This window comes from Grampus griseus, assembly GCF_964374135.1.
Source record: "Grampus griseus genome assembly, chromosome: 14".
NCBI classification, from domain to species: domain Eukaryota; kingdom Metazoa; phylum Chordata; class Mammalia; order Artiodactyla; family Delphinidae; genus Grampus; species Grampus griseus.
Genome location: NC_139008.1, coordinates 88,630,007 through 88,652,185, shown reverse-complemented (window position 1 = coordinate 88,652,185; position 22,179 = coordinate 88,630,007). Strand labels below are relative to the sequence as shown.

At 58.2% G+C, this 22,179-nt stretch overlaps 1 protein-coding gene across 1 annotated transcript in view; it reads right to left on the bottom strand.

Moving 5' to 3' along the window:
• The window catches only part of MYT1 (myelin transcription factor 1), a gene marked incomplete at its 3' end in the record, with an annotated part of 43,066 nt that extends 33,761 nt beyond the window's left edge, over positions 1-9,305 (bottom strand). Inside the window, exons 1-3 of the mRNA XM_082670661.1 lie at positions 9,210-9,305; positions 1,318-1,372; positions 296-326 (exon numbers count right to left, since the gene is read on the bottom strand). Coding sequence (XP_082526787.1) covers positions 296-326; positions 1,318-1,372 — 86 coding nt within the window. The 5' untranslated portion in view covers positions 9,210-9,305. The remainder of the gene's footprint in view (positions 1-295; positions 327-1,317; positions 1,373-9,209) is intronic.
• Positions 9,306-22,179: the final 12,874 nt, after the last annotated feature.

The following is a 22,179-nucleotide window of genomic DNA, read 5'->3' as shown; positions in this document are numbered from 1 at the left end:
GACAGCACCTTGCTGCCGGCTGAGGACCATGGTGACAGTCATGTCCCAGGGGTGACAAGGTGTGAGCACATCTGTGCCACTGTGCAAGGCTGGCTGCATGGTGGTGCCAGGACAAGGCAGGAGAGGACAAGGCAGGGTGAGGACGGAGGCACACAGGCCAGGCAGAAAGGAGCCTCGTTAGGGAAAGCAGGGGCCCGGGCGCGGTTGCTCAACTCCAAGCGCCCAGTGCAACATTTAGGACGAACGGGGTCACAGGCGTGCACCATGCTGGGTGCGGGCAGGAAGCCTTTCTTACCTGAGGTCGGCACCTGTGGGCTCTGGGGGAGCTGAGTGAGAGAAAGAGAAACAGGGAAACTCGTGTGGGAAGCAGAACTGAAAAGGCACGTGTGTCTCCACAGCACAAGTGACTGAAGGGCGGGGGCGACCCCCGTCCTGAACCCCGCTTTTCCCTCCTAGAATGTCCTCCAGGGTCTCGCAGAGGGAGCTGCGTCCTCCAAGCCGGTGCTCATGTCAGACCGCCCCCCGCCCCCCGTGGCTGCTGGTTTTGCAGAGTCGGACAGAGGCCCCAGCTAAGACAGGCTCCCTGGGACAGCATCTCTTTCTCTAATCTCAGGGAGCAGTCATCTTCTGGCTGCAAAGAGGACCCAGAGGATAAAGCTGGCCGGAGAAGAGAACAGGTGGCCCAAGCACCTGGTTCCTCAGTGATGGGGCCACTGGGACAAGAACTTGCATTAGTCTGACTGGCAGACACTTGAGAAGCTCGGGGCGTCTGGCCCCTCCTTGAGGGCCACCCACGCACAGGAGCAGTGTATGCCCTGTGGCGTCGGGGTGGCAAGGCTGGCCAGGATGTCGGGACTTGGTCCCTGCAGAGCAAGCAGGGCCTCAGCCCCTCTCCCTACCCCAGTGCCAGTTCAACCCAGCAACATCCCAGTGCCCTCAGCGCCAAGACTAATCTGGGAGGCAGAGAGGCTGGTGATGCGAGGCTGGCGGCCTCTCCTTCCCAAACAGAACAGGTCTAACCAGGTTTTGCTTTCTCCACTCTGCAGTGCTGGGGCTGCCCCCTCCTCTCCTCCCCAGCAGGTGCGTCTGGGCCAAAAGCCCCCCAGTGGCCGTGGCCCTCAAATGCACCCTGAGGCTGAGGAAGCCTGAGGCCACCAGGTGCCCGGCTTAGGGGAGGAGCGTCCCAGGGGCGAGGCACTGCTGCGGGATTCTGTCCTCCTAAGGACAACTGCTGCGGGAGGACCTGGGACTCTTGGCCAGAGGCAGGCTGTGGACGGCCCTGGCCAGACCCTGCTGGGAGGGGAGGGGGGAACTCACCTCGGAGGGCCTTGGATCTCGTGCGAGCTCTCTTCTCGTCATTTTCTAAGCTCATCTGCAAGTAAAAACAACTGCGCTGTCAACAGGAAGACGGCAGAGCCACCCCCTGTGTCTGCAGCGTCACCTCCAGGCATTTTCTGTCTCAAGCTTCACCGGGGCCTGTGAAGCTGACACAGGAGACAAGGAAGAGCTCACGTGGCAGGAACGGCCTGCGAACCCGCGAGCAGCAGGTGAGGCGTACGAGCTTCGGGGCGGAGACCACTGGCCCCATAGTGTCCCTCATCTCCTGCTCTGGGCCCTCCTGACGCCCCCAGGCTCACATCCGAGGAGGAAGCTGCAGCCACCAAACCTTCATTAACGTCGGGGTGTCGTAACACACGGTCCCCTGGCGACACCACCCACCGCAGACTCTGACCCCGCCATGCTGAGAGCCCAGCTTCCCCTGGGAGTTGGTGACCCCGGCACTCGAGGGTCGTCTTGTTAGAAACAGGTGCCTGGGACCTGAGCGGGCTTCACTGTCCCCCGTGCGTTGTCCCACGGAGAGCCAAGGGGGGCAGCCTGAGCTTGGGGACCTGATCATCCTCAACGTGAGATGGGCACCCCAATGCGCGGGTGCTTCCAGCAGCACAGGGGCCTCCAGGCACCGCTGCCCAGTGGAAGAGAGTGCAGGTCATCCACGTCATTTAAACTTTTCTAATCAAAAGTGTAAAAAGAGGGCTTCCCTGGTGGCGCAGTGGTTGAGAGTCCGCCTGCCGATGCAGGGGACGCGGGTTCATGCCCTGGTCCGGGAGGATCCCACATGCCGCGGAGCGGCTGGGCCCGTGAGCCATGGCCGCTGAGCCTGCGCGTCCGGAGCCTGTGCTCCGCAACGGGAGAGGCCACAACAGTAAGAGGCCCACGTACCGGGAAAAAAAAAAAAAAAGTGTAGAAAGAAGCGGGTGAAATTGATTTTAATACTAAACTTTACTCAGCCCGATCTCTCCAAAACATTATCATTTCTACAGCATCAGTAGAAAAAGTTATGAACGGGATTTTGTTTAGTGCTGACTCTTAGAAATCCTGCACATCTCCTGGACTCACAGTCCCTCTGAGTTTGACCAGCCACGTGCCAAGGGCCCGTGGTCACGGCACTGGCTCTGGAGGCGGGAAGCAGATGGGGGTGAGAGCTGGTAGGAACGCAGGCCGAGGCGTCCCCTGGACCCGACACACAGGCCACCCTCCCAGAGATGCTGACTCCCCCAGGAGAGAGGGAGTGGAGGCCCTCGAGGGGGACGGGGACCCCGCACGTCCTCTGGCTACCCTGCCTGAGCCCATCAGCTCCTGTCCCGCATTCTCTGCCTCAGACCCACTTCCATGGGGGATGCTGCCCATATCCTTCCAGGGAACAAGGCAGAGCCCCAGGAGGGTAGGGACGCCCCGGAGCACAGGTCATCACACGGGATCCCCAGCTGGGTCTGGGCTGGAGCGAGTGGGAGACAGAAGGGGCCCTCTTCCCAGCAGGTGTGCCCTGTGGGGGGCGGGGGAGGGAGCAGCCCCACCTCCCAGGCCCCCAAGAGGCCATCAGAGCAAAGCCAGCCAGTGGGAAAGGAGCAGCCAGGGAAGGGGCTTCAGTCCCCAGAGGCCAGCTCAGGACAAGCAGCTAAGGTCCCGCTCAGGAAGAAAGACAAGGGACCCCTCCCATTAACTCCCCTGCTAGTAAGCTAGAACTTGCAAAGTGAGCCCCCAACCCCGGGCAGCACGAACGCACAGAGATTCGTGTGCTGTGTTAAGGACGGAAATCACAACCTGGGGTAATTTATGCCGCCGTCGGCTCCAGGCGGTAGAGCTGAGAGCTGCGCGCTTGCAGCCTCCCGACAGCACGGAAGACAATTACTGTAATTCCTACTTTAAAGCAGCGCTCCCCGTGGACCGACGGCTCACATTTAAAGCGAAGAGAGGAGCAGGTGTCAGAGGGACTCCATCACATTTATGAGCCTTCAAATGTCGTCTGCGCCGAGCCCAGCACAGCGGCTTCCGATGCGGTGGCACAAAGGGGCCGCGGCGTCTGATTGCCAGGCCGCTCTCGGCTGAAATGCAATCTACAGCTTTTTTTTTTTTTTTTTTGTCAGTTTTCCCAAGGAAATTGGCGAGCATTCTGCTAGGTTAAAGCGCGCCTTGGCAATTTGGATTTCCTGAAGATAAATTATTCACAGAGCACAGAATAGAGAGGGTTGCAGGACGCGTGCGGGCGCTGCCGCACACTGCAAGCTCCTGTCGGCAGAGCTGACAGCTGTGGCATTCACGCTGCCAAGCACCTTTCCATCTGCAATTTACCTGCATCAAATGGTCAATAAGTGAGAAGTTCTCTCCAGTGCACGGAGCTTTGATGTGCAAAGGGGAAAAACTGAACTACGGGAGGAAGAACTAGGGTTATAGCTCTTCAATACGAGAATGAGCTTCTGAGAGCCGGGTGCCGCCACCGACGGGCAAGCAGGGAAACCTTGATTCCTGAGCCAGCGCCACTGGCTTTTTACTGCTTTCCTTCTCTGAGGGTGGTTCTCTGCCTCCTCCCGCCCTCAGCACCGGTGCCTCACGTGGGGATGGGTAGCCCTGCTCAGCCTGCCGGCCGCCCCGCCTTCTGCCCCCGCCACAGCAAGACAGGCCAAGACAGGGAGACACTTCCCAATTTTTCATTAATTTATTTTTGAAATTCTTCCCTTGTTCCGAGCACAAACCAGTCAAGTTTGTTTCTGAAAGACCCACACGGAGTTGAGTGACCTCCCACCGGAGGGTGAAAGGCCCCATCCCGGCCTACCGGCCTCAACGCCCCCACCCCGTGGGGCTAGCGATCTCTCAAGAACTGGTCCACGCTGCTTCTGTGATGCCGACTGCGTTCCGCCGCCAGCGGCCTGTCTTGCGGCTGCCCTGGGCTCCCTGAACCAGCTCTTCGCTCTAATTAACATTTCAGTCGTTCTGTCTTCAACAGGAAAACTATGGGAGAGTAATTTACAAATGCAAACACACCCCATTTGGCCACATCTCTCTTTTTTTTAATTATTTACTTGTTTGTTTGTTTATTTATTTATTTTTTGGCTGCACTGGGTCTTTGTTCCTGCACGCAGGCGTTTCTCCGGTTGCTGTGAGTGGGGGCTACTTTTCGTTGCGGTGCGTGGGCTTCTCATTGTGGTGGCTTCTCTTTTTGTTTTTGTTTCTGTTTTTTTTGCAGTATGCAGGCCTCTCACTGTTGTGGCCTCTCCCGTTGCGGAGCACAGGCTCCGGACGCGCAGGCTCAGCGGCCATGGCTCACGGGCCCAGCCGCTCCGCGGCATGTGGTATCCTCCCGGACCGGGGCGCGAACCCGTGTCCCCTGCATCGGCAGGCGGACTCTCAACCACTGCGCCACCAGGGAGGCCCGGTGGCTTCTCTTGTTGTGGAGCACGGGCTCTAGGCGCACAGATTCAGTAGCTGTGGCATGCGGGCTCAGTAGTTGTGGCTCGTGGGCTCTAGAGTACAGCTCAGTAGTTGTGGCGCACGGGCTTAGTTGCTCCAAAGCATGTGGGATCTTCCTGGACCAGGGCTCGAACCCACGTCCCCTGCATTGGCAGGCGGATTCCTAAGCACTGTGCCACCAGGGAAGTCCCTGACCACATCTCTTAAGCAGCGAGAACGGTCTCTTCGCCCTTCTTCTGAACCTGCTTTGTTGTGTCACGTGATGGTCTCACTCACGGGGGTGGCGGTGCTTGGCTCTGTTTTGTATTTTTCAGTAAAGTCAAGGGTAATCGTGTAAGCTCTTCTTAAATGTAAACGGTTCTCACAATGACTTGTTACAAAACCAGCCCCTTCCACATGGCACCCTTGCCAAACCTGAGGTCCCCGAGCTGGATGTTTACAAACTCGGGGACCAAGAGAGCAAACGTGCGGAGCAACCTTGAAACCAATAGCTTCTTAGGCTGTGGTTGTGAGAAGGGCTCTCAGAATCCAGATGCACAGCCAGTGACACAGTGGACAGGGTGGACTCTCCCCCAGGAACGTCCAGTCAGAGGTCCAACGGGCTTCGTGCGACCTTCAACTCTACCCCCAGAACCCAGCAGTTCAGGGACCTGCAGGTGGTTTCTGGAGGGCTGCCTCCCCCGTTTCTCTTTCTGGCTCAGTCATCCTCCCTCCGTCTGTCTGTCTCTCTGTGTCTCTCTGAATCTCTCTCTCCGACTCTCTCCCTCTGTCCCTGTCTCCGTCTCTCTGACTCTCTCTGTCTCTCTCTGTTTCTCTTTCATTCTCTTTCCTTCTTGGTTCTTCCCAGGGCCTTCACAGCTGAAGAGCTTCCCCCCTCTCCACCCTATACCACGTCCCTGCCCTTCTGCACCATGGCTAAGGGCTAGACGAAAACCAGACTCCACGCTGGAGCCTGGCCCTGAGCAGCCGTGGACGTCGCCTGACTCTCCGGCCCCTGCGGGCTGTCCTGGCCTGAGTAGCACCAACTATGCGACCCGAGGCAGCAGGTCCCTCACTGCAGAGAAGGGGAGATGTCAGGGCGTCGGGGGGGAGCTCAAGAGGAAGGGGCTGCTCAGCCGTGGGAGCCTGGGTGCGAGTGGGGAGGCCCCGTGGATCAGAGAGGACCTGAGGACATTCAGGGAAGAGGGCCTCAGGGGGCGGGGGCGCCTGCCCCGTGGAGAAGGTGCACCCTTGGGTGGCCAGCGCCTCTCAGTGGTCAGGCCTGCGTCCTCCCTCTTTGCACCCCCTCTCTCGCTCTCCCCCTGGCCTGCTCACCTCCATCTGAAATGAGCTCAATCATTCGTGTTTTTGAGGTCAGTGTCTCCCTGCAGAGACCTCTTTGGCTGCTCGGGGCGTACCGTGTAAGGTCAGACAAACAGGCAGAGGGACAGACAAACTGGGACGATCTGAAACGTCTCTGAGATCCTGGAGCTGGGGAAGGTGGCCAGGAGCCATCAGAGCAGAGACCAGAGCCCCGAGCTGCTGGAGAGTCCAGGGCCCCGGGACCACAGAGGACTCCCCCTGGCCCCGGGCGGCGGGAGTAGGTCCAGGAGCTCGGGCTGGGCCCCATTCTACTTAGAACGCGTTGCAACAGCGTGCAAAGCTGGGGATTAGAACGGACTTAGGACAACTTTCAAAATGCACAAGATTGTTTGGGTGATAGCGTCCCTTTTCCTCCGGGAAGACCCAGACGAAGAAGGGGAAGTGTCTGCTGGCTCGCAGGACCAGGCAGCCTGCCTAGAAGGAGGGGTGACGTGGGGAGAGGAGGGCCGAGCAGGGGCACGGTCTGGGCTGGTCTTACTCCCTCACCGTGCACACAGCCTGGGAGCAGAGCGTTGGGACAAACCCGCGCTCCTACCTCTGGAGAGACGCCCCCTCGAAGGATTTCCGAGCAGCTTTCGAGTACGCTCCTTGCTCCGTCTCCCACCAGCCATCCCAGCAGCCCAGCCCGCAAGCACAGCAGGGCAGACCCCGGAGCAGCCTCCTGCTTGGTAGGCGCTGAAGTCCTGCCGTCTCCGGGACCCTCGGCACACGCCCTGCCCTCCATTCTCTGACGGCTGAGGCCAAACCACACACACGCACCCCTGCGCCTCCTGACAGCCGTCAGCGCCCCTGCTTCCCGGCGGTGACGCCTGTGTCCCCCTCGGAGGACGTCTGACTGTGTGTCTGAAGACCTCTGACGCTCCAGCCATGGTTCAGCCGACTGGCAGCTGAAGAGACCAGCCCTCTCCTCGGGTTGTAGAAAGGACACCCCATGGAGCACTATTTAACACGCATCTTGGGAGGGGCTCTCCTGGCATCTCCAAGCGTGGGGTCATGGCTCACTCCAACCCCTACATTAAAATTATGACTATATAATAGACGCCCTGATACAGCAGCCATGCCTGGGTCCATCTGTCTAAAACTTCAGCAGGAATGGAGTTTCCACCTCCTCGGGGTAGAAATCTAGCCACATCCAAGCAGGCAGGTCAGAGGACACAGCTGGGGCCACCTCCTCCCCTCGTCAGGCGCGTCCTGCAGTGGCAGGAGGGAGGCCCTGCTGGGCATCCCCGCAGTCACCCTGCTCCTGGCTTGCGTACCTCTGGTCATCCACTGAACACCCATGATCTGGGGCCCAAGTGCTTCCTTCTTCAAGGTCAAGAAGAGCTTTAAGGTCCTACCATCCACACCTGCTCCTTTCCTCCTTAAGTTTATCAAAAAAAATAAAAGCCCGGTGCCCGGCACTCCCCACGAAGCACACAGCCACCTAATCTCGCCCACCAGCCCCTCCCACACCCACCTCCGAGCTGTCCACACGCCTGGTGCTGAACGCAGAGGCCGAGGCGGCTGCGACCACCCCCCACACAGGGCTGCTCTGCTCTGGGTGCCCTCGGGGCGCCGAGCTCCCCAGCTCCCCGCCTCCTTCTCGGGCCAGTCCTGCCATTGTGCACGCTCTGCCCTCTTGTGTCCCCACCCCTTCTTGGCCTCCTCGGTGAGAAGGTGCCCCCGGCGCCAGCCCCATAGTCCCTCCTTCTCTGGCTCACTCTTCTTCGCTTCTCTGCTCAGAGCAGTAACTCTGGCCCTGTCTGCCCAAACTAGAGGAAATGACCCTAACGGAGCAGGTGTGAAACAGTCGGCGCTGGGGGAGAAGCTGAGCATGGCCACCAGGCATGTTCCCAGCAGGTCCCACACGCTCCAAGCTTATCACACCTGAGCCGCGGGGTGACTGCAGCCTTCCTACCTGCCCCTTACACAACGCCAGCCACTGTGAAGACACGGCACCCAGAGCCCCTGGCCTCAAACCAGGTAGCTTCTTGGTCACGTGATCCCTGAGCGCTCAGGGCCAGATGGGTGAGGCGAGTACGGCATTCAGTCAGGTGCAGATTTAAGGGGGAAACAAAACTAAGTGATCAAATTAAATAATAATTTAATGCAATATTTTAAAACATCTAAATTAATGCAAAAATTCCATGATGAGCAAAATAACAAAACTTGAAATAAAGACTGGGCCAGCATTACTGTCTGAGCTGAACTCAAACACGGCTCAGCAGAGCACAGATGACCACACAGGAATAAGAGTGTGAGTGGAGGTGCCTGACGAGGTGCTAGGACAGACCCATGCCACGTACAGTCCAGTCACCAGATTCAAAAGAAAAACGCTGGGCTTCGAGAGTAGAATGCAAGCCCCCTCCGATGACGTTGCCGCCTAAAGCTTCGCAGCCTGCCTGTCTGTCCCCCGGCCGCCACTTCTCCGTGGCCATGCTCTGGGCCATGGCTTGGATCCTGGGTGGAGAGCGTCCACGTGTCAAAGAATATGAGAGATCAGAATCTGAGATCTGGGAAGGGGTGCCCACCGAGCCCGTCGTCACCCACACTTCCATCTCTGAGGGTCACCTGAGCCTGGGCACCTGGCTTCACCCAGAGCCCAGCATGGGGAGTGAGCACGTCCAGAATGAGAGGTTTGGTGTGAGCGCACGTGATATCTGGGTCTGGAGCGTCCCTGTGGAGGGGGGTGCCCGAGTCACCTCCACCAGCGAGCTCCATGCAGGTGTGAGCAGGGCACCGCAGGCCCCCAGTTGGGAGGATTGCAGTCACCCAGGTCAGCAGACCTCAGGAGTCCCTGCAGCAAAGGCTGCCCAGCGAGCGGCGGGGAGAAGAGCAAGTACTGAAGTGCGCCGCGGAGCCCGGGCGGGACCGGGCCCCAGAGCAGGGGCCTGGCAGATACGGGACCTGCTGTCACACTGTGGTTTTCCTCTACTCAGAGGCACTTTTCTTCCTTTCATTTTAAAGATCATGGATGGTCCTAGCCTGCACTTATTCTTGGCCTAATCTAGACGGATAATGACTAGACCAGAAGTCGCCTCCACGCTCCACGCCAAGGAGTGAGAAGGACCCTTGCCCGGACCCGGGGCCCCAGGTTGGGCGCTGCGCTCCAAGCACCTCACCTTGCCGTGTCCGCCCAGGAAGAGTCTCGGGGTCCTGCAGTTGTCGGTCTTGTCTCCGTGCGTCCACCTCTGACTCAGCAACTCACCCCGGAACTCATTTTCTGAGAGTCAGAAAAAGAAAACCTAATGAACGCCAGCCGTGCCAGCTCGAGGGGAGAAATCGAGAAACTCGGGCCACTCTTGTACACAGCACCCATACGACCCTTGTTTTCCGGAGTCCACCAGAAAGCCATGACCATCTCAGGAATACAGGACAGGAGCGCTTGGGGGAAAATCGGTCTCTGCTTCGGACAGCCCTCAGAGGCTGCTAGCACCCTCACCCCTGCACCATCGTCCCAGCTCTCGCACTGTTTTATGGAACATGTCAGAAAGTGGGGGGGGGGGGATTTCCACTAACAGCCACTCCGACCAGGGGGCTGGCACAAATCAGGTGAGGTCCAACGCTTTGCCTCCCCTTTGCCCGGGTTCCCGGCATCTTTCCTCTCCCTGTGTTCCTGCCTCTCTCCAGGGCAATACTTCTAGTTAATATTTAATTCCTCACATAAATTCACACGTCAAAGCAGAGGCTATAGGCATCAGCTGGACCGGACAAAGAAATGCATCGTGTACCTATTCCTTGCACGGCACTCCCTTGTTTCCATGACAACCAGCTTTCTACAACTACAGCGTTTCAAAGGAAGGTCATGAAGTAACCAACAATAAAAACAGGAAATGAATATTCCTGCATCCTGCTCTCTGCTTCTCCTTGGAAGTGAGTTTGGGTTCCGCTGAAGGCCGGTCAGGCTCACTGCTGTAACACCCATCATCCTTCTTTCCTCACGTTTTTGATGTGCATCCCCAAATGCCGTTTTGCTGTAATTCCACCACTCCTGCCCCGCTCAGCCCTGTGCTCCGGCCACAGTGCCCTCCTGTCTGGAAATGTCTCCAACCCATTAAAGGGCCTCCTCTGACCTCCAGTAGCACAGGAGGGAAGCAGATTGGTTGTCAAGGAGACGGCCTAGTGCACCATCTTCAAAGGAATGGGTGACACCACCAGAATTTGGCACCAACTGTGTGCCTCACCCTCACCGAGCTGTGGGTCACCTGCAGGGGACCCCCCTGAGGACTGGACTCCGCTAGAGAGGTGTAAACCGATCATCTCGGGCCAGCTACCCCATGGCCATCAGCGCACGGTAAGAGGAGCCAGCCCCACCCAATCAAACTTATGAGAGGAGTCGCCCAGGGCCCCGGACCCCAGAGGAGGAGACAGCAAACAGCATCTGTGGTGAGGAGGGAGCAGACAGTCTCCTCCAAAGGCGATGGAAGGGAAGAAACTGGGGAGGCGAGTTGACAAGAACGGCCCTGGCCACAGGGTATGCATCTCACTTGAAGACGGGTGGTAGGAATTCTGCATCTAGAGTGACAGTGGAGGCTGGGAGACCCCTGGCCACAGATGGGGTTCCCTTTCCACACATACCTCCCGTCAGAGGAGACGTTGCAGGTACCCTCATCCTGGGCTGGTTTGCGAGGCTCCAGGGGAATTTCTTACCATGGTGACATATGTGAATGAGTTGGGTAACTGGGCATATCTCCCTGGCAGCTGGAGGGAAGGACATACCCTGAGATCTGTGCTGCTGCGAGCAGGATGGGTCCCTCCCCCTCGGCGTCCCAGCAGGTGTCCTGGAAGCCTCCCTCCCAGGCCTTCCTGCTCTCGGTCCCACATGCTTCCTGGAGAAGCCCAGCAGGTGAAGGGCGCGAGTCTGTGCCAGGGGGACTCTGTGCTCTGTGACGGGAGGGAACCAGCTCACTGGGCCTCGCCACCCTCTCCTGGAGCGAAGCCCTGTTGAGGGGAACCCTCCCCTCACCTGCATTCCCTGTGCCCCACGCCTGCTCAGGCCACACCAAGAGGACCTTAAGAACATCTACCCCAGACTTCCCTGGTGGCGCAGTGGTTAAGAATCCACCTGCCAACACAGGGGACACAGGTTCGAACCCTGGTCCGGGAAGATCCCATGTGCCGCGGAGCAACTAAGCCCGTATGCCACAACTACTGAGCCCATGTGCCACAACTACTGAAGCCCGTGCGCCTAGAGCCCGTGCTCCGCAACAAGAGAAGCCACCGCAATGAGAAGCCCGCGCACCGCAACGAAGAGTAGCCCCATCTCACTGAAACTAGAGAAAAGCCCGCACGCAGCAACGAAGACCCAACGCAGCCAAAAATAAATCAATAAATAAATATAAATAAAAATAAAATAAAGACTATGGTCTGTAAAGCTTAAGAGGAAAGAGTAAAAAGAACAGGTGCCCAGCATCTCCTCACAACAGCACCCCAGCGATGCCTTCAGCACCAGCCCTGGGAGGCGGAGGGAACTTGCAGGGATCACACACCCCGAGACCAGTACCGCAAGACGTGGGTCCGTAATTGACACGATTCCTTCCTTTTCCCGGGAATGTTCTGGTAGCAAACCACAGCCACCACAGTAAAGCGTGATGGTGCTTCTCCTTTGCTTGGAGATAACCCAGGGCCCCTTGGTCCCCCACTGGGACCCGCCTACGTCCCACCGCAGACAAGCCCTCCGCTGCGTGGACGCGCTGAGCTGCAGCAGCCCAGCTGCCACAGAGGCAGCACTTGACACCCACACACGCCCAAACCGCGGCCGCCAGCCACAGGGCGGGAGGAAGAGCCATCGGAGCCCGAGCGCCCGGCGCACAGTGGCCGCGTGAGGGTGGCCTGCTTCCGTTGCCCGGGGTCACAAGTGGGGAGCGCTCTCCTCAAGACCGGCCCTTTTCCTGGGCTCTCAGGTCTCTAGTGAGCTCATCTGAAGCCCCGCTCCGGGACACACAGAACAAAGAGGCCGCTTGGGAGCCGCTGGCCCTGGCCGTGGCCTCTCTTCAGGATGGCCTGCTCCGTGTCGCCCCAGCGCCTGACCCCACAGAGGCCCCAAACTCACTTTGGCAGGACTCCGGCTGACAGACAAGCTCAGAAAAGCAACCAGGGCCTGTTAACAGCCACACTCGGGCCCACAGGGCAGGGAGGCTCCTGGGAGCTCAACTGGCATCGCCCTCCTGGGGCCAGAGTCAGGTCTGTCCCTCTTCTGATGACGCCAGTGTTCAGGGTCAGATCAGGCCTCCCCAACACGTGCCACTTTGGCATGTGGACTGTTTAGCTCCGAAGGCAGTAGAGACCCTGTGGACTCAAGAGAAAGTCCCGTCAAAATGCTTTCAGAGTCTTCACTAGAGTGTGCGTCTCTTGTGACCTGCCTGTGGAACCAAGAGCTGTCACTATCGGCCTTCCACCCGGCAAGCAAGGGAGGAGGGTCTCTGCTTAGAGGGAGCCCACTTCTCGGCCCTTCCAGGCCCCCACCCGGGAGGACCTGTCAGCCCCCGATCCCCCGCCTTCCTCTGTCCCCACTCTGTCCCGTCCTGGCTGAGCCCACCTCTGCCCCCGGGGCTTGTCAGGCCCTTCTTCCCAAAGCCAATCGAAGTGTCCTCGAAGAAGCAACCGTAGACCATCTTCCTCTCAGATGTTTGCTGACCTGCCCTAACTGGACCCTTCCTGGGGCTTCTCGACTCTGCAACGAGCCTGAGGCGTCCACACTCACAAAACACAATGTGTCTGGACTCCGCACCCCAGCCCCGGGGCTCCACATCTCCACCCGCTTCACAACCCGATTTCTTAAGGGGCCCCGAGAAGCTGACTCCATCCCTGCTCCCCAGGCCAGCTCCCAGCCCTCCACCAAAGCAGCAGCCCTTGAAGGGTCACCGGTACCATCCTGGCCGCCTGCACGTCCTGCACCGATACTCGCTCCCTCCCTCCTCGCCTGGGGCACTCCGGCTCACCCCCAGCCTCTGCTCCTCTGCCCCACTGACCATCCTACCACCTCCTCCTCTGACTTCTCCCCTCCCTGATGCCTGTCCTGCGCCCTGAATCCTGCCTGTCATTTTCTGGCTCTCACCAGTATCTGAGCACTTTTGACTCTCCAGCTGTTTTGTTTTGTTTTTGCAAGAATTGATAAACTGATTCGAAAACTGATACGGCAGATCAAGGAACACAGAATAACCAAGACAATCAAGGCGCACCCGCCTCACAGCATACGTAAAAACTCACACAGTGGATCGGAGATCTCAACATCTGAGTTAAACTCCTAGAAAACGCAGGAGTAAATCATCCTGACTTTTTGAGTTAGGCAGTGGTTTCTCTGACTCCTAAAACACAAGCGACAAAAGAAGAAATGGATGAACTGGACACTATCAAAGTTGAACACTTTGGGAAGTCAAATAACACCACGAGTCAAGTGAAGAGACAACCCACAGACTGGGAGAAAACATGTGCAAGGTCACATGTCTGATAAGGGACTTGTATTCAGACTATAGGAAGACCTCCTACAACTCCAGAATAAGACAAATAACCCAATTTTAAAGTGGGCAAAGGGGAATTCCCTGGTGGTCCAGTGGTTAGCACTCGGTGCTTTCACTGCCAGGGCCCGGGTTCGATCCCTGGTGGGGGAACTAAGAGCCTGCAAGCCGCACGGCATCGCCAAAAAAAAAAAAAAAAAAAAAAAAAAAGTGGGCAAAGGATTTGAACAGGCATTCCTCCAAAGTTAACATATAAAAGATGCTCCTCATCGGGCTTCCCTGGTGGCGCAGCGGTTGAGAGTCCGCCTGCCAATGCAGGGGACACGGGTTCGTGCCCCGGTCCGGGAAGATCCCACATGCCGCGGAGCGGCTGGGCCCGTGAGCCATGGCCGCTGAGCCTGCGTGTCCAGAGCCTGTTGCTCCGCAAGGGGAGAAACCACAACAGTGAGAGGCCCGCGTACCGCAAAAAAATATATATTAAACATAGACATACCATAGGCCCCAGCAATTCTACTCCCGGGTATAGATCTAAGAGAAGTGAAAACATACGTCCACACAAAGCCTTGTACCCAACTCTTTATCACAGGTTTATTTATACTAGCCAAAAAGTGGAAAAAACCCAAATGTCCATCGACTGCTGAACGGACGACACCAGACATGACGGAATAGTATTTGGCAATAAAAAGGGTTACAGTGTCTGTCCAGGGTTCAATGTGGGTGAACCTCAGAAACCTCAGGGGAAGCAGCTCAGTGGAAGAAGATCCCAGACGGCACAGTCCCTTAGTTACAGAGTGTCCGAAAATGGCAAACCCACAGAGACAGAAAGTAGATCAGTGGTGCCGGGGCTCAGGGGAGGGGCAGTGGGCACGACTGTTCGCGGGCACAGGGTCTCTCTGTGGGGACGAGAATGTTCTGAAGTTAGACTGTGGTGATCAATGCCTAACCCTATATATATGCTAAGACCACTGAACTGTGTACTTCTAATGGGTGAATTTTGTGACGAGTAAATTATATTTCAGTAAAGCTGTTTTTTAAAAGTCAATGGCACGCACGAGGGAGCATAATGGTGAGAGTCCCACAGGCCAGCTCTTGACGCACGGAACTCCCACCCGGACACGGGTGCGATGACCGACTTTAAAGAGGGCGGAGGCCCGCGGGTCGGCCCAAGTGAGCAAACCTGAGGAGACAAGCGGGGCCGGGGCTCCCGTCCACGCCAGGAGCGCAGGGCGGGCGAGGGATGCGCCGATTGCCAGGGCCGTCCAGCCGGCCGGCAGGCTTGCTGTGCTCTGGGGCAGGGCCGGGGCTCCCGTCCACGCCGGGAGCGCAGGGCGGGCGAGGGATGCGCCGATCGCCAGGGCCGTCCAGCCGGCAGGCTCGCTGTGCTCTGGGTGCTGTGGGAGACCCATGCAGTGGAGGCTCACATCAAAAATACATTTCTGATGACAGGCGCTGCAGGACAAGGGGTGAACTGCGTCCTCCGGGATGTGTGAGCCGCTGGCCCGGAGGCCTGGGGCTGGTCCGTGAGGCCCCCCAACCCAAGACCCTCGTACGGGGCAGCAGGTGCGAGCAGGCCGCCTTTGGCTCCCCCAGCCTGGCTTCTGTGGGTCTGTGTTCTGGGCCCACCTGGAGATGAGGCAGGGCTGGGTCCAGGGGTGCAGGAAGAGGACAGCTAATGGCAGCAGTGTGGGACGGGCCTTGGGGGGCAGGGTGAGGCGTCTCAGACCCCACCCCGCAGCAGCCCTGGGGACACAGGCCAGGAGGAGACAAGTGCTTCTGTGTAGCAGGGGCACCGTGACCCCAAGCAGCGCACGCGGCCCTACTCTGCCACGTCAGGACTGTCGGCAGCTCGTGGCTGAGCCAGGGCTGCAGCCGACCTCGCCTCCCCTCACCCCCCAGACTGACCACATGGCCCTGTGTCCGGCCTGTGCATCGGTGGGGCTGCCACGCCGGGGCCCCCACTGTCCTGGAGAGGGCAGGCCTCCTCAGCCTTCACCAGCCCTCAGGCAACTTTGGAAGAACATTCTCCACCTCAAAGCCATGAACCGAACACATCCACTGAAAGCCTGGACCCTGGAATCGGGTACAGTCGGCCCCCACATCTGCAGGGTCCGCATCCATGGATTCAACCAACCATGGATGGAAAATATACTCCCCAAAATTCCAGAAAGTTCCAAAAAGCAAAACTTGAATTTGCCAGCAACGATTTGCACGGCATTTACGCTGTATCAGGTGTTATAAGCACTCTGGAGATGATCTGAAGTCTATGGAGGATGTGCGTAGGTTACATGCAAATACTCCAGTGTTTTATATGAAGGACTCGAGCATCTGTGGATTTTGGTATCCTGGAGAGGTGGTCCTAAAACCAATCCCCAGCAGAGACCCAAGGACGACTATATAAACACCTTTAAAAAGAAAAATTCTCTCGTACTTTCATCTCAATCCTCATTCGCCCTCCCCTTCCAGCTCTTCGGGTTTAAGGCAAAGCCCAGAAAGGCAGGAAGAAAGGAGTTAGAATAAAATTGTAGCAACAACTGAAGGCCCACACAAAACTGACCACAGGCCACAGTAGACACTGGGCAGGGGAGCTGGGGGTGTGCAGCCACAGCCCAGAATTCTACCCTCTGAAGTCAGAGGACCTCTGACCCCAAAGCCCTGAGGTGCAGACGGTGCTCCCAGACACGGGAGGCCCTGGGAGGCCCTGGGAGGGCCCAGGCCACGTTGCACGGCTCCCAGGGCTGCAGAAGGAGGTTTAGCATCCCTCCAACATCAAAGGGAGTTCCCAGGACCTTCCTTAGACCTGTGGGCCAGAACCTTGGGCAGGGTGGGGTGTGGAATGCACCTGGGAACCTTCAGTGGATGAGTGAGTAAGCATCGTAGGAAGCGGCCCTCCTCTGCAGCGTGGATGGCGGCTAAGAGCGGGAGCCAGGACAGAACCAGGGACGGCTGGACAGAGTGGAAGTGGCCTGGCCCCGGCAGGAGCACATAGAGATTGGTATGGGAGTTTTTTTAGAAGGTTTCACACCATCACATCTGTCTTCCCCAGTTTGGAAATAAAATGTAAAACCAAAATGAAACGTGCAGTGGAAGGGTTGGGAGAGAGTCAAAGAAACGCGCTAGCAAAGCAGACGAAAGACAAAGACAGAGGGGAGCTTCCCTGGCGGCCCAGTGGCCAAGACTCCGCGCTTGCACTGCAGGCGGCGAGGTGCGGTCCCTGGCCGGGGAACTAAGACCCCGCACACTGTGCGGCGCAGCCAAAAGCAAGCAAGAAAGAAAAAGACAGAGAGATGGGAGAAAAGGAGGAAAAGCTGAGTAGGACCTAAAGGCCAACCCCGAGCTCCAGAGAGAACCAAGAAAATGAGAGGGAAACACGTACTAAATAAGAACAAATAATTGCCCAAAACCAAAGGAAATTCTGTTTTTAGATTGAAAGGCCCATCAAGTGCCCAACACAGTGAATGAAAAAGACCTGCTGCAACCCGGCCACGCACCGTGAGATCCCAACGCACCAGGAGAAACGAGAGGGCCTGAGACCCCCCCCAGCGGGAAGGTCGCTCCAACCCGGCCAGGCACCGTGAGATCCTAACGCACCAGGAGAAACGAGAGGGCCTGAGACCCCCCCAGCGGGAAGGTCGCTCCAACCCGGCCAGGCACCGTGAGATCCTAACGCACCAGGAGAAACGAGAGGGCCTGAGACCCCCCCAGCGGGAAGGTCGCTCCAACCCGGCCAAGCACCGTGAGATCCTAAAGCACCAGGAGAAACGAGAAGGCCTGAGACCCCCTCAGCGGGAAGGTCACACACGGAAGATATCCTCCGGACGGCATTCCAACGGCGAAGCCAGACCTGCAAACTGTAAGGTTGAAAATCAACTCCCTCTGCCCTCTGGGCCCAGACAAAATATCAGTCAAGGAAAACGCCTCCAGAGACAGTCTCAAAAGCACGCCCCCCACTGGACACTAAGAAAGTTAGCAGAGGGGACAGGGAAAATTATCTGCAAGAAAAGCAAAACTTGTGCGAGAAATAATTTTGGTGTGTATGACTGGGCGCAGAAGTGAAAACGAATGAATAAAGATGACACTCAGCCTTACGCAGGGGCAGCCAGCCGGCGGCTGGGATGGAGACTGGCAGAAGACTCTGGTCCTGAGGCCGTAAGTCCTGCCGGGTCTGTCCTGCCCCACATCCTGTGAACCCACAGTCCCGGGCAAACGGGGCCCATGAAGGCTCGGCCTGGAGTGGAGTGCAGGGTGTCCCACGGGAGTGGGTGTCACGAGCCCACAGGCCAGGCGAGCGCCTGCGGAAGGGTGAGAAGCGCAGAGACGTGGCTGATGGAGTAAGCGAGCACACGAAGGAAACTGGGTCCCTCGCTGCTGACGGAAAGGCAGGGATCTAGAACGTGTCCCGGGGGACTGCAGTCAGCGGCACCAGTGTGGACGTGTGGTTCTCAGCAAGAAATAAAGTCAGACGTGTGTGTGTCCACACGTGTGTCCACTGAAAGGCTGGCAGCACGTCCACGCTAGGCCCAGGGGTGGCTCCAGGTCCCGGGCACAGAGTGCTCAGAGAGTCACAGATGCATCAGAAGGACACAGAGGCCAGCACTCAGGATAATCTGAGCATCAAAATAATGATTCTAATCCACCAGATAAAGTAAGCCGTGCGTCTGCTCAGCGGTCAATCAGAATGAATACCTTGGTATGTGAAGAGGAATGTGGTATTTCCCCCAAATAACTGATTCATGGCAAAGGGGAAAGTGTCCCTGCAGCAAGAGATGCTGGGATGACGGCCCCCAACCCAGGGACAGAGCTACCCCTGGGTGTCACCAAGCAGCCCACGTCCAGGCCCCAGGACAGCCCACCCGGCGTCCAGCGCCCTCCGAGGGGGCGGTCACGCCTGACCAAGACCGACACACCGCGTGGTTCCGAGCCCCCCCCCCCGAGGCGCTACTGAGGAGCAGATGACCCCGGGTGACGGGCACAGAGTGGCACAGAGTGGCAAACGCACCCTCACGTGGTCAGGAGGGACACCCTTTGAAAAGTTGCTGTGAGTTTGAGATTGCTTCAAAAACTATTTTTAAAACTGACATGGTGTGGGGTGTGACTGCAGTAACAGTGGTCAGGGGAGGCCTCTGCGAAGAGAGCTTGAAGCCGGGGCCCGGGGGCTCCTCAGGCCCTTCCAGCAGCCCGTCTCCAGCTTCCTAGCTCCTCGAAGAGGCTAAAATGTCCTGGGTCAAGGCTGGCTTCCCAGGGACCTCCTGGAGAGGCGGGGACAGCGGCGGCAGGGCGTGCCCCGGGGAGAGTCTGACAGCCTGGAAAATCCAAGAGGGAGCGGCACCCGCGCCCTGGACGCTGCGGGTCCCAGGCCGGGCACAGGACAGCTGGAGCACCTTGAGCCCCCGGGAGCGCTGAACTGGGTGGCCTCTCCCTCTCCCCCTTCCCCCTCTCCCCCTCCCCCGGTCCCTTCTCTGCTCCAGGCCTGTCTGTGACCTGGTTTCCAGGGTCTGGAGGCAGCACTGGTGTCGCACCCACTGGACCAGCTTTCGGCAGGAAATGCAAACAGGGCCGATGGGAAAATGAGGGCAAGGTTTGCTCTTTTTCTTTCCTTTTTTTTTTTTCTTTCTTGCTGGAATTCAGAGAGAAGTAAAATGAAGACTTGCTGAGTGGAGCAAAGACAGACCTGCTTTTGCTGAGTTTAGGTGAAAATGAGAGAAGAGCGCTGGGGGCAGGGGAGCCGGCAGCTCCATCGCTCTGCACGATTCTCATTATTTTCCTTCTAAATCAGCCGCGCTGGTGCTTTCTCTATTCAATAAAAGCCAAACGCAAGCCACGTCCCCTAATCTCTCGAACAGCAGCTCACTGCTGAGAAAATAATACAGATGTAACTTCCAGCATCGTACACTTTATTTTCCATTTATATGCAAATGGTGACCTTTCACCCAGGCTGTCTCAAAGAAGTGACTCCTTAAAAATGCAAATAGCACGTTGCAAGCAGTTACTGAGGCTGAGTTCTTCTTATATGATTATTATTATTTCTTTTAACCTTACCCACGCTGTAAAAACAACAGCTACACTGCCGGGCAGTAATGAAGACTTTCCAAACCCAATCACAGGACTGGCTCCCCAGGCGGCCTGTCAGGGAGCCTGCCAGCAGGGGAGGGGCCCCCGGATGCCGAGGGGTGGTGGGCCTCGCAGCCCCAGGGCGGGCTGAGCGTCCCGGCAGAGGCACAATGGTGTGGAGCCAGGCCTCCGACACCCGGGCAGGTGCGGGGACCGCAGGCCGCAGGCTGTGTCTGCTCCAGGCAGAGGCACAGGATTTCACAGAGGGCCTTCGCACCCCAAAAGGAGTTGAGCGCTAGCGGTCAACATGAGTGACCCCTTGACCCCCACCCAGGCACACGTGCTTCACCCCCAGACGAGGAGTCGGGGTGGGGGTGGGGGTCGGGAGAGGCCCTCCCTCAACCCCCCAGGCCAACAGGAAAGGCCTGGACAGGAGGCTGGAGACGGGGCCTGGGAAATGGACACGGCCACTGGGTGCACAGGCGGCGCTGGGCGGGGGCTTCCACGGCCCTGACCCACCCGACTGACCGAGTCAGGACGCAGGCCAGGGAAGGCGCCCGCGTCCTCGCCGCGTCCCCCACACCCCCCAGGGTCCCCGGGATTGCCCCTGCAGGAGACAGAACTGTCCTGCCCGAGGAGAGGAGAGATGGCCGCTTCCTTCTTCCTTGAGACCACACTTTACTTAGGCTCTTGCAGTTAACCCGACTAGAACGGGCTCTCTCTCGTACAAACAGGATAAATCCAAGCTGCTCGCGGCTCCCTGAAGGTCTGTCCATGCCCTGGCTCGTGTCCCGTTCAGGACAGGGGACCGACACGGGGGTAGGAGGTCCGGGCAGCTCTGGGGCCTCGAAGCCTGGGGGACGGGGTTCGACAACAGTCCCACTCTCCTTCTCCCACCCCAGTCCCTCTACCTCCAGGACGTGGAAGCACTCCTGTCTGGGGGAGGAGGGTGAACCCAGGGGGCTGCCACTGCAGCCCCAGCCCCAGGGCTCAGAATGGCCCCCATGTGGTGGCTGATTTTCGGGGGAGGGGTGGCCAGCAGAGACACCCACCTGTCAGCCTCCTACACTGCCCACTCTGCTGCCTTTTAAGTTAGAAATACTGGGGGGCTGTGCATGTGAATTTCCCAGTCTGGATGGGCATGCGGGACACGCAGAGCGCTAACACGGAACAGAATTTGGAGAGAACGCAAACCATACGTTTGCCTCCAAATGGCTCTGGGCAGTAAGGCGTCCATCGCCAGGAGGGGGGCATGGCGGGGTGGGGAGAGCCCCTCCAGGCCCTGCGCCCCCCACCTCCTCCCCCACGCTGACACGTGTGCTCGGGAGCTGTCAGGATGCTCTCTGGGATGGCATCACAGCAACAGTGGGACTCTGACGCTCACACCAGGGCCCATTTGGGGTCCCCCGCGTGCCAGAGGTGCAGGCCGCGGCGGAGCACGAGAGCTCAGGCCCTGGGGCTTGCAGGGTCTGAACCACACCAGGCAGCAGGTTCTGAACCCAGAAGCTGCACATGTGATTTGCAGCTGAGCCAGCAAATCCTGGCCCAGAAGCCTACAGCCGGTCCCATGACCCGTTCGCAGCCTTCAAGGGGGCTACAAAGTTTGCTAATGCGATTCGGTATCAAATACAAGCCGCCTTTCCTCTCCCTTTGGGCTGATGCACTGACCTCGGGGTCTCCACGGGTTTCTCTGATGGCTTCAGTGGTGTTTCTAGAAGCATCAGAATGGCGGGATACAGGAAGGCGGCAAGCTCACAGCTCCTCACAGCTCTCACACGTCGTGACAAGTGCTGCCTTATGTGCGCTGGGGGAGGGGAACCTCACAGCTAACATGCTTTGCTGCAGAATGAGACCCCGTGGGACTTCCCTGGCGGTCCAGTGGTTAAGACCTCGCGCTTCCAGTGCAGAGGGCGTGGGTTCGATCCCTGGTCAGGGAACTAAGATCCCACCCGCCGCGCGCGGTGCAGCCGAAGAAAAAAAACACTGAGACCCCAGGAAGCCAGGGCTGGGGCGTGGGCTTCATGAACTAAAAGGAGAGCCACGAACATCTAAGTAATTTAGCAAGAACCTAATCAGACCACTAAAAGGTAATAACTGAAACACCCCCGCAGTCTGGACAACAGAGCCTAACCTTACACCCAGGCCAACAGGGTCTTCACTCACAGATGGTGGAGGGAAAACTCAGAACCGAACACTTAAGCACTCTCTTGCCACCTTGATTCAGAACCTTCCCTGGCTGTCTCCAGCCCAGCACTGACAGCTCAGTGCCCGCGTTTACAAGGGCACCCAGGCCAGCACCTGCGTACGTACCAGAACCGCGAACGCTGAGGCACTGCCCGCCAGGAGGCCCCGACCTGGGGGCCTGCAGGCCCTCCTCCAAGGCAAGTGGGGACACCCACAAGGCGGATCCAATACGATAGCAGAGATGTTCCAACTACTGGACACCTAAGGGCGTGATTGTGACGCCTGGGAGGGTCCGCCAGGGGCCCGGGCGGCGTCTGTTAGAGGCCGTGGAGGAGAAGCTGGAGGTGAAAGGAGACAGGAGGTGGATCAGGGATCTTGGGGTGGCCCAGATGGGGGATGGAGA